The sequence below is a fragment of the Abramis brama genome (genome assembly GCF_963993115.1).
Source record: "Abramis brama genome assembly, chromosome: 24".
NCBI classification, from domain to species: Eukaryota; Metazoa; Chordata; class Actinopteri; order Cypriniformes; family Leuciscidae; genus Abramis; species Abramis brama.
In genome coordinates, this window is record NC_139986.1 from 1436548 (window position 1) to 1449181 (window position 12634).

General features: G+C 37.7%; 1 protein-coding gene across 2 annotated transcripts in view; it reads right to left on the minus strand.

Annotated features, from left to right (window-relative positions):
* Positions 1 to 12107, minus strand: part of vstm2a (V-set and transmembrane domain containing 2A) — a 52638-nt gene extending 40531 nt beyond the window's left edge. For both annotated transcript variants that reach the window (XM_084102750.1, XM_084102751.1), the window contains exons 1-2: positions 11882 to 12107; positions 10339 to 10508 (exon numbers count right to left, since the gene is read on the minus strand). In XM_084102750.1, the coding sequence (XP_083958876.1) occupies positions 10339 to 10508; positions 11882 to 11960 (249 nt within the window). In that variant the 5' untranslated portion in view covers positions 11961 to 12107. The remainder of the gene's footprint in view (positions 1 to 10338; positions 10509 to 11881) is intronic.
* Between the last annotated feature and the right edge of the window lie 527 nt (positions 12108 to 12634).

Sequence of the window (12634 nt, forward strand, 5' to 3'; positions counted from 1 at the left end):
TGTGGCGATGAAAGCACTAATGTGACGTTCTTTATCAAAACTCAGTGATTTCTATTTGAGCATGACGTATCCGAGGCTGAAACCTGTCTGAACTGAGAGATGTGGTGTGTGTGTGTGTGTGTGTGTGGCGTTTCAGTCATCATGCACATCAAGAGGTGTTGTGTTCAGTCAATCTGATCTGAAAAACCTCATCTCCTTCACGGTTGTTCTCAATCCTCATCTCCATAGGGTCACGGCGGGCTTTTAATCGATCCGTTCCACCAGGTTTCTGTCTTTAAGTTGCTCTTGAAGCGAATCTCGTGAGTGGGAATGGAGATTGCAGCGAGGAGATCTTGGTGTGGAACAGGCTGGGGATTTGTAGGATTTGTAGCGGTGTAGGAGTATTAGGGGTAAGTCGGCCCCATATGTTGAATAAATCATTCACTGATGTTTAATTAAAGTCCTGAGAGATAAATTAGCCTGCCTTAGTTTAATAAAGTTTTGATGAATACCTGTGTTGGAGAAATTCACACCTCATGAAGTGCTCGATTTTAATATAAATCACTGTGACGATGATGATGAGGCAGATTTATCAAGATGAAGTGGTTTATGGTCACATCTCAAGAATGTGTCTTTGAAAACTGCAAGTGTCCCAGAAAGTAAACAGAGAAAGATTTGGAGAGAAACATCAGTCATGTCTGTCCAACCAGTTTATACGCAACGACAAACACAGAATAAAAACTAGAGGGAAATAGCAGAGCTTGAAAGACAGCAAAGGTTTAAATCAGTGTTATTTTAATATCATTGAGATTCTATTATATTTTTAGTTAAAGTCCCGCTGGAGTCAATAACTTTATCCCTTAAAACTCATCTTTGATCACCAAAATGACATATTTCAGCATTTTTTTTCTTGAAAAATGTCTTCATACCTTAAAATAGCTTGAATGTAACTCGACACCCTTGCCTCATTTAGTATGCGCGGTTCTATGGATATGCAAATGAGCCCCGCCTCCACTCACTCACCCACTCTTTGACGATCACTTACGGAGCTGTAAAGAGCTGTAAGAACAGATGAAGAAATGAAAGCTTTCTTTATACCGAGGTTCAGGTGCCATTCAATACTTTTTGAATATTCTTTCTTCATGTAATCCTTGATGAAATCAAACGCAGGCCGTCCTGATGGGATTCCAGTCAAAATCCATAAGTAATTTCCTACTGAGGTGCGATTCTGGTGATCTGGGAATCGAATTCCAGTTCCACAACAAATGAGATCAAAACAGGAAGAAAACAGACAGAGAAACTGAAAATCTGAGAGAGCCGAGCTTTATTTCTATTCATCTTTTCCACGGCCATCTCTAAATGTTATATATAGATTTTAACAAGATATGAATTTGTTAAATCAAAAAATGTTATTTTTTTTTGTTTAATCAAAGCATAATTTTAGCTACAGTGAACAAATGTTATCTGTTAATTAATTAAAAGTTAGACTTGATTTCTATTTATTTTAAGTAACTGTAAAATACTGATGTTTTTGAATTACCATCTAACTTACAATGTTATACTATATTCAACAATACATACTGTATGTTTACTAGGATATTGTTATGCATTTGTTTTTGTAAGTTAAAAAAGTAATGTAATTGTAACCCCAAAGAATATAATTATACTACTGAATACTTAACTACAGTAACTGAATATATATTTCCTGTTGGTTTTGATGTATGTTATATACATTTTATCTTACATTTTATGTTGTTTAATTTTTACAGCTTTATTTTAATGTCATGATGGTGTTTTGTCTTTCTGCACATGGAAAAAGCCAATTTTGATAAAGGTTAAGTCATGATTTAAGTCAGCCTTTTATTTTACCACCTGTATTTATAATGGAGATTATCTGCAAAACAGATTTTAGTATCTGATACACATTGTAACCATTTTTTTACAGTCAATTTCTGGCCTTTTCTCTCTCTCTCTTCCTCTTTTTTTTTTGAAGAGGCCATATTAAGGCCATATTTAGGCCTTGAATGTTGATTATTCTCCTCATATTCTCCATTGTTGCGGCTCCTCTCTTCCCAGTCTGTCAGTAACGCTCTGTTTACTTCCTGTCTCTATGAAGCCCCTCCTTCTGAAAAGCACACTGTGCTCTGATTGGTCGGCTGGAGCAGTGTGTTGTGATTGGTCGAGCGCTTCGAGTGTGTTTGGGAAATGTCCCGCCCCTTACCATAACCGCCAGTTTAACACACTACTAACTAACTCATCCAGGCCCCGCCCCTTTATTCTGCAAATTAATTATTATAATGAGGAATATTGTGACGTGTTCGTTCCGGAAGAAACTGAAGACTACAATGGAGGCGTTTCAGGAGTTCAGAAACACCGACACTGATATAGAGAAGAACTCCCACTGGAGGGAAATTTGCTCATTAATAGGTCCTCTTTAACAATGATTTTATATGAAGTTTTACGTTACACCAGAGACACATGGGAACACACGTGCACTCGTTCCAGAGAGAGATCAAATGCGAGTCATTCACTAATTGGAGCCCACAGAGCCGGTGTCTTCAAAGGGAACGACTTTTGTTTTGATCCCTCAAATTGAATAGGACTGAGCTTCTGGCATCTCTTCTGCACATTACATGCTGATTCTCCCCCTCGACACGATCATCTGTCCGGTCGCTCCTCTCCTTCTCTCACACTCCTTTTGTCGCACGGATATAGCAGTTGTGGAGAAATCCATTATGCTGGGATCTCCAAATCCTCAACGCCCCAGAGTCAAGATTAAAGAGCGACTGCCCACACACATTCATACTCGTCCTCCCGTGAAGCTTCACTTTAAATCTTCAAGCAGGCCAAGAAGAGTTTCCTTTCTTGTGTTTTCCAGTGGGTTGATGAATATCTCCTCTTTTCAGTGTTTGCTGCCAGACTAAACGCGAGCGCTCTGCCAGTTAATTCCTCCGAGGGGCTTTCCATGATGCATTTTGTCCTTGCCATCAAAGCCTTTGTTCAGTTATCACAGTTTTGCAATGAAAATAAGGTTATTTTATGTCACTGTAAATTAAGAAGTAAGAACAATGACAGAGCATGTGTCATTTTGCTTTGGATACAAAATTCGTGGCATTTGGAGATTTGGTTGAAATGGCGACGCGACCTGCATTCTGGCACCTTCACTCTTCAGGGCTTCTCTGAGCTGCTAATTAACCGTAGTCGACAGTAGTTTGTAAGAAATGATCAAACGAGCTCGTCTAAACGAACCCTACCCTCTCATATGAAGCGTTGGAAGGTAAAACACACAGTTTGGATGTTTAATTAAAACTCACTGATTCAGGTCCCTGTACTATGTAACATTTATGACTCTGTTTTTGTAAATTAGACCGTTTTTGTTGCGTTTAGTATAAATTTGCCTGTTTAGGTTTGTGGAAAAAAAATATGTTGTATGAGCATAACATGCAGCTCTGATTACATTTTAAATTATAGATATTTTAGATGTTGTTGTTCAAAAGATTTTTTAATGCTCTTCTGCTCACCAAGCCTGCATTTATTTGATCAAATATTAGTTTTCTATGTGAATATATATTAAAGTTTAATTTATTCCTGAATTTTCAGCATCATTACTCCAGTCTTCAGTGTCACATGATCCTTCAGAAATTATTCTAATATGATGATTTGATGCTCAAGAAACATTTATGATTATTATCAGTGTTGAAATCAGTTGTGCAGCTTCAGATTTCTGTGGAAACTGTGAAACGTTTTATTTTTCAGGATTCTTTGATGAATAGAAAGTTCAAAAGAACAGCATTTATTGTAAATGATAGAAAAATCATAAAAGTCTTTACTGTAACTTTTGATCAATTTAATGCATCCTTAATGAATGAAGAAATATTCACCACAAATCTTTGAACATTAGTGTAACTGGATAGTTATATAGTTTTGTTCACTGCATGCAAGGCCAGTGAGAGTCTGTGGTTGTCGAAACCGGTGATCATACTCTCTCTAACGGGGCTGAAAACACATTTAAATCTAAATGCAACACTACAGTGTAAAGCTCAGCTGAAATTAGAGCTGCGTCTCAAACTCTATTAGCAGCGTGTTCAGCGCTAATGCCCAACGGGACTGAGAAACTCAACGCAACCACTGCTAATGAAAACTGGTGGTTGAAGCTGTCGTCCATTACTACTGCCGTAAATCCCCTAGTGGTGTGTGCATTATATTCATGAGATTTCTATAACAATATAGCCGTGCACAGCAAAGCACTTTTTATTTGAAAGTTTGGTGGCTTGTCAACACATTTATGATTTCTGAGATTTGATTGCAATTTTACAAGCATTAATTAGTCCAAGCTTTTCAGTGTTATGCTACTGCTATAAATGAACTCTGTCTAATAACTGCCACTCAGTTCTTCCAGCTACACCATATCTGTGCAATATCTGTGTCATTATTGACACTCAATAATTAGCTTTAGAGAGTAAATGTTATTCTAGAGAAGACTCTTTTCTGTTTCCTGACCATTTGTACACTCTAAAAAAAATGCCGTTGGGTTAAATTTGTTAAAATTTTGTAACCCAACGTTTGGGTTTGTCCATATTTGACCCAAAATTGGGTTAAAACAACCCATCATTTTTTTAGTGTCCACTCTCCAGTCTTGACTTGTCTCGAGGCTACAGGTCAAAACTCATGGAAAAAGGACACGGCTGGTTCAAACTCAGTATCACCCACAGATGGAGAGCTTCATGCATTGATTATGAATGTGCGTGTCCTAACAATAGCCCGGCGCTGATGGATCCAGCGATCGCTTCATTGACCTTCAGGGCTTATTGTCTTTAAAAGTCTGGTGGAGGACTTACACTGAGGACGGGGTGTAATTGGGCTAAAGACAGAGGCGGGCTGGATGATATGGATTTTGCATTAGTTTGTACTTGTAGGGAGTGTGCTGTCTAGATCAGCCAGTCATTTCCATTGGGAAAACGAGACATTTGTGTGAAACCTTAAGTGATAAAAGGCCTTCATCTTGTTCCGAGGCAGTATCAGCGGTAGCTGTCAATTAAGCTTTAAATGACGGAAAATGCCTTCAGTCATGCCACTAGCAGCGCCGGTCTGGGTTTGAGGAGAAACTGGCTGATGCCCGTCCAGTGGATTTCTTGGATCAATGTGGACACTAGAACTGTGTTCCAAAACCCAGTGTGCTTTTCTCTCTGCCTACACTCGCAGTGATCCGTGCCAGGGTTATTATCCTTCACTGAAACTAAAAACAAAACTATAAAAAGCATTAAAAAAATAAAATAAACGCTAAAGGATTAGTTCACTTCAGAATTGAACTTTCCTGATCATTTTCATTTACTCACCCCCACATCAGCCGAGATGTCGAAAACAAATGAAGGTTTTTGAGGAAAACATTCCAGGATTGTTCTCCATATAGTCACTTCAAGTGTCCTTTCAACGTGATTACGTAATGTGTGTCGCATCACAGCTGGTGCAAGACCAGCATTTGTGGTTAAAAAGTATATAAATGTATTTTTTTTTATTTTTTGTGATAAAATGTCGGCTGGTTTGTCTAGATAAGACTCTTATTCCTCGGCTGGATCATGTCGAGACTTTGAAGCCGCACTGAAACTCACGTTTAGATCTTCAACCCGTTGGACCCTATTGAAGTCACTATGGAGAAAAATCCTGGAATGTTTTCCTCAAAAACCTTCATTTCTTTTCCACTGAAGAAAGAAAGACATGAACATCTTGGATGACGTGGGAGAGAGTAAATTATCAGGAAATCTTAATTCTGAAATGAACTAATCCTTTAACTTAATTCTAGCTAGTTCCCAAGCCAACATTTCACTTTTCCATTCAGTTTAACTCTTTCCCCGCCAGCATTTCTGATCACTTTCACAAAACTTTCATGGCCCCCACAATATTTTGCTGTGTGATTATCTGAAGACACAATATATCAAAAGAAAGAACAGAGCCTGACAAAACAAATCATGCATTCTTTGATTTACAATTCTTGAATGTGAGAAAGTTTCATTAAAGCAACATGTTGAGCAGAAAGCTGAGAAAATTATGTTTTTGTCAAAGACACTGCCCGGATCATATTCAGAACGATGATTAAAACAGTCGATGGAGTTCATCAACACCTCAAAGCTTCTCAGTCCTGGTCGACATCTCATTCAGTAACATTAGGCAGATTTGATTTATATGATGTTCAATGTTGATTTCATTATTTTACAGCAATGCTTCTATCGCTTGTTTCTGCTTCTTCTTCGCCTGTGTTTTGATCCAGAGTTTTATCACAGTAATAATGTGAAATATTACGTAATTTATTCCTGTGATCAAAGCTGATGTTCAGCATCATTACTCCAGTCTTCAGTGTCACATGATCCTTCAGAAATCATTCTAATATGATGATCTGATGCTCAAGAAACATTTATGATTATTATCAGTGTTGATTATATTTTATTTTTCTTGATTTTTTTGATAAATAAAATATTCAAAAGAACAACATTTATTTAATGCATCCTGGCTGAATAAAACCATTGATTTATTTGGAAACCCTTTGAGTGGTGGTGTATGAATGTGGCATGGCCGCTGAACATTAGTATGCAATACTACTTCTCACATTCCCTTTGAACTGTTATATATCTAGATTACATCTGGCAAGTGTGTAAGATCTGAGCTAAAGCACAGAAATCCAGGCCTTCAGGATCTGCATGCATATGATATATAACGCAAACTTCTGCTGAATAATTTGGGCCTGTGAGTCATGAAGAAGAAGCATGTTCCTCCCGCTGTGTCTCACAGCCGACAAACCTGCATATCACGATAATGCTGATGGATCTATCCTCCTACAGCTGGAGGAACGCATGCTCTCGCCTGAGATGCCAATGGAACTGTTATCCATTAAAAAATAAGTCCAAGAAAGATCAAGAAAGGCAAAGCAAATGCTATTTTAAGCAGTGCATTTGTCCTAACAGGACGCAATCGCACGATTCTTTCATTCGGTTCAATTTAGAAGAGAATCTTTTGTGTTTCTACGTAGAGCTCGCATGAAAGACAAATTATTTCACACAGTTTTGATTCTTATTATTACCATAATTTCTTTGGTAACAGGTAACACACACACACACACACATACACACAGGTGAGGTAATAAACTCTATATCATGCATTCTCTAAATCAATTGTTTTAGACTTGAAATGCTCTTCTATTGATTAAACTGCTCTGAATGAGTGAAGAACAGCAGTAATTTCATGATTGGAGGTATTGCTCGTCATCATCGCACAAAAGAGCAGTGATGATAAAAACATGTTGTTTGATGAATCACATTTGACAGTCTCTAATTTTCCCTGCGTTCACATTCAGTGCTTCACATTCTAAAAATGTCAGCGACGTCAGTCAACCCAAAGTCTTGATCTCTTTCTGAATATGTGCTTTAATAAACTTCCCTAAGTCCCAGCACTGCCGTATATAAAGTTCACAAAAGAACACGACTGCCTGAAATAAATCCAGCGAATTCACACGAGACCATCAGCGAATGAACTTGGAGCCCAGAAGCTCCCATAAGTATGCAAATAAAGTAGATCTTTGCATTCGAAATTGCATTATCATTTGCATTTTATGTGGGCTGTGGCTCTTTTGATAAATGACCTCTTGCCTTGCTTCGGGACATCAGAAATGAGCATCCAAACGCTAACAGCAACCATTTATCCAATTTGAGACTTTTGCCGACAGCAATCGCTCGGTGAAGATTCCAGTGAAGCGCTGTGGCCTGAGCAGAGACGAGTCCTTATGTGTCATTACAGAGAACGTGTTCCTCAGTCAAGACTATTAACCGTTCTATTCCACAGAAACAAAACACACTAAATCCTTACGTGTCACACAATTTCTGACACTCAAACACCAGAACCACACACCGAATCTGCAAATTTCGACTCCGACTCAGTTTTCAATTTCATAAAACACTTTTTGCTTTCAAAAATCTAATCTTGATTTCCTTTTTCAAACACAACCTATCAAAACACCACAGTAATTCATCAGAGCCTCACACACACACTCACACACACTCCTCACACACTCACTCACACATACTCCTCACACACACACTCACACACACACGCTCCTCACATGTGCAAACACTCATCACTTTCCTGAACACCAGCCAATCATGGCTTTAGAAGGTCTATAAAAGGTCAAAGGTCGAGTTATAGGTTTTTCGGACTGTGTAATTCTGTATTCACAAACACAAATGCTTACAGTGAAACAAATAAAGTTTGGTTTCAATCTTGCTTTCGTGTTTACCGTGAGTTTTTCAACATCTACTTTCAATCTTGTCCAGAAATGAACACAGGAGCTCATGAAAGAAGAGCTTTAGGTTTTGAATAACTGTGTGTATGTGATATATCCAAATGTATAATATTATGGCAAAGGTGTTTGCAACGTAAGACAAATGTTTGCTTTTGAGATGTGTGTGTGATATTTTGAATGCAGTGCTTCATTTTGCAAGAGATGTGAGGAATTTAGCATTTTGAGTGTGCAGTTCTTGGATTTGTGTGTAAAGTTTTGAAAATGTGTGTAAAAACAGTTGAAAAACTGCAATAGCACCATTCCTCTAGTAATGGCCATTACACTGTATACAGTCAAACCGAAAATTATACAGATACCAGATATCATTTTTGATATTTTTTTACAAGGACACTATAGTTCATTTCTGTAAGTGAGGAGAGCAAAATAAAGTAAACTGTAACATATTATACCAAGACATTCTCCATACAGAGACTACCAGTAAAATTCATTAAAAATTTGGGACCAAAAATGATTCGGACACTTTGAGCTGATCATGTTTTGCTGAAGTGTGTTTTCTTTAATTGCTAATGCTCTTTTTACACACAGACTGAACACAATGAAGCATTGCTTGGTGATTGGTTGAGCTAAACTGGTATTATCTAATTGTGTAGTTAAATTTACCAGCTGACAGATATTCAACATAATTCATGTGTGAGACAGTCTAACAGAAGGACGGACAAAACCAGTCAAATATCCACTGAGTTCTGCTCATATTTCATTACCATTGTCTGAACTATAGTGAATAAACTGTGATGATGTGAGAAATGTTGAAGGAGTCTGAATAAATTTTGGTTTGACTGAATATCGATGCCTGCAGATTCAGGCTATGGATCATATCCATTATACATTATACAGTGACACAACAACAGCACTCGTCTCTCGGTGAGTCTCATTCCCATCAGAGCTGAACGCTTGACATCAGAAACCACTGACCGGCGTCACCGTCTCATAATTCCACATGTCTTTCTGCAGGAATATTAGCTGGCTTCTCCTCTGCATGTCATTTGACACACAATTATCCAAGAAGAATGAGATTCAGACATCGAAGCTTCTCCCATCCCCTGGATCAAAGCCTCGATGATATGTGCATGATGAGAGACAACACCGCTTTAGTAATAGCAGAATTAAATCTGAGCAGGAACAAAAAAGGGATGTTTTTCTTCCTGTGCAAACAAAAGGCTTTTATCAAACGGGAAAATAAACTTGTTTTAATGTCAGCGAACTGCCAAATGCTCTCGCTGAATGTTGAACTGCATCTGCAACAACTGACTATACTGTGTGTCAGCCTGAAGACATCTCTCATCCTGCCAGAGAACAACATGTTAATACGCAAGCCGTGACTCAGATCATTTGATGCACGCAAACATGTTGTCTTTAAACATGTCGTCACACAGACATGTTGAATGCAAACAAAGGCCACACACACACACACACACACACTTGTTGACATTCAGCGTCTCTAATGCACACACTCGGACTCTTGATGTCATTCACTTGTGTGTTTTGTCCTTCATAAGACCAGTGATCTCCAAATGAGTGTCACAGTGATTTATCTGCGGATCTCAAAGCCTGAGGAGTCTTGGATTCACTATGAATCATGAAGCGTGATTCAGGTCCTGCTCGCAACACAACATCCCTGAGCGAAACAGATGATTAGTCTGACATGTATTGCGTGCTGTGCAAATGTGTGTTTTGACGTGAAGGGTTAGGGGTTATAATTACATGGCATGAGTAGAAAAACAGGAATGCTGCAAGATCTGCCTTTCAAAATGATCACAAGCGAAGCTTATAGCAGCAGAAGAGAAATATAGCAGTATAAAACACAACGTTTCAGCGACAAATTAAAAAAACAGTTCATTCAATCAATTAAAAGTGCAACAGAGTGGGTGGATGAAAGTGATGCATATCGTATGTGCGACAAAACGGGATTAAATTCATGCAACGTGCCGAGGATACTTAGATTTCTCCTGTAAGCTGGAATGACGTTATGAACAATTAACCCTTCGTTAAACCCTTGCATGAAATGTTCTTACCTCCGTGTCGTCCTCGTCCTCCTCGCTCGTGATCAGTTCCTCAGGAGCACGAATAAACCACCACTGGATCTCTAAGTAAACCGAGGACATCCCACTTTGAAAGGCACATGCCATTTCGATGTTCTGCCCTTCCCTTGCTGTGATGTTAGAAGGGAAATCAGTAAATTTTCCTGCAAGAGAGATGTAGCCAGTTAACCTGAGATTAAAGAAAGACAGTCTACCAGTGATTATACTCAAATCTTATATTTTTATATAATATTTTATTGAAATTATGATATAATAAATTAATGAAAATATTTTTTAAATGTTTTTTCTCTTCTGATTTCATTAGAAATCACAAAGTTAAAATAAAATACATAATCAATACAATAATAATAAAATATGAACATTAAAATGTCTATTTGATTTATATTTTATAATTTAATGTATTATTATTTTTTGTTTGATTATATATACATATATAAACATTAAAGACATTTTTATTTTCATATTTTATAATTTATTATATTATTATTATTTGTTTATATATATATATATATATATATAAACAAATAATAATAATATAATAAATTATAAAATATGAAAATAAAAATGTCGTTGATGTTTATATATATATATGTTTATATATATATAAATAATAATAATATAATAAATTATAAAATATGAAAATAAAAATGTCGTTGATGTTTATATATATATATATATATATATATATATATATATATATATTCACACACACACACTCTCTCTCTCTCTCTCTCTCTCTCTCTCTCTCTCTCACACACACACACACACACACACACACACACTATATATATATATATATATATATATATATATATATATATACACATTTCCTCTTTTTTTTTTTTTTTTTTTTTTTTTTCAACTAGTCAAATCTTCTGGTTGGGTGAAATTTAATGAATACTTCCAGACTATAATATCGTCGGGTTCGTACAGCAGATTAGCTCTTTGTTACACGGCAGTAAATGAAGGACTCCTGCTCCTCTACCGGGTTTACCGGGTGCTGGAACTGTCCGTGGTGCTGAACGGGTTTACTGTGTTTACCGGGTGCTGGAACTGTCCGTGGTGCTGAACGGGTTTACTGTGTTTACCGGGAGCTGGAGCTGTTCGTGGTGCTGAACAGCCGCAGTCCGTTTACCGGATCATCACCACTTGACATGCAAGTCGCGCGTGCGGTTCCTTCAAAATTACCCTTTACTACCTTTAACGCTGGACAAGAGCTCAGGGTTCATGTGCAGAAGGACAGATCCGAGATCTTACGAGTTCCCAGAAATCAACAGTTGATTTTTCTATCACGCCTCGCGGACATCGGGATCGCTTAGGCTCAACTTTTGCCACTTATTATTTAAAGATTACCACACAAATATATGCAGCAATCATTTTAAATGTAAAATAGACACTGAGAGCATATTTTCAGTTGCTGCTGATAATGGTTGAAATTTTAAAGTTATTAACGGTGTATACCATTGCGGATAGATGCATTAAAAAGTATCTATTCTCAGCCGTAAAATGTTCTTACCATCAAGAGAAAATCCAACTTGAATGGACAAACAGGAAAAGAGCACAAATCCAATACTGTCATGTAAGGTCCCCATCATTGCGAAGAGAGCTGGGAAAGAAATGTCCTCCAGAAATGTTGAGCTCGTTAAGCAGAAACCGAGAGAATACGCCGAGCGGGAAACATGCCGCAACTCTCGCTCGGTAACTCTCCTACTGTCTCTGCGAGGTGTTGATGGAGTAATGATGCTCTCTCTCTCTCTCTCTCTCTCTCTCTCTCTCTCTCTCTCTGCGGCTCTCACTCACGCGCTCCCCGTCGCTCGCGCGCACAGAGGCGTGAGACTGAGACCAGCATTTGGAAAAATATAACAAACGAGATCGCTCTCTGCGACTGTCAAGAAGAACAACAAAATGTTATGCTAAAAAAATCAGTTTTCGCCTATTTGTGTTTGTTATAAAAACAGTTTGCAATACGACTTCCATATTCCATATCCATATATTGCACACTGTTGCACTTAATGGATTTTTCAAAAAGAAAAATGAGAACTAACTGTTTTCATGTTTAATTGTCTGTAAACACACACACACACACACACACACACACACACACAGCCAGACTCTCCAACACACTCTCACACACACACACAAACTCTCTCGCAATCTCTCGCGCACACACACACACACACACACACACACACACACATATTAGCTGCTAATATATGTGTATATATGTTAATGTAATAATTAATGTATATGCATGGATTAAAACCCTCTT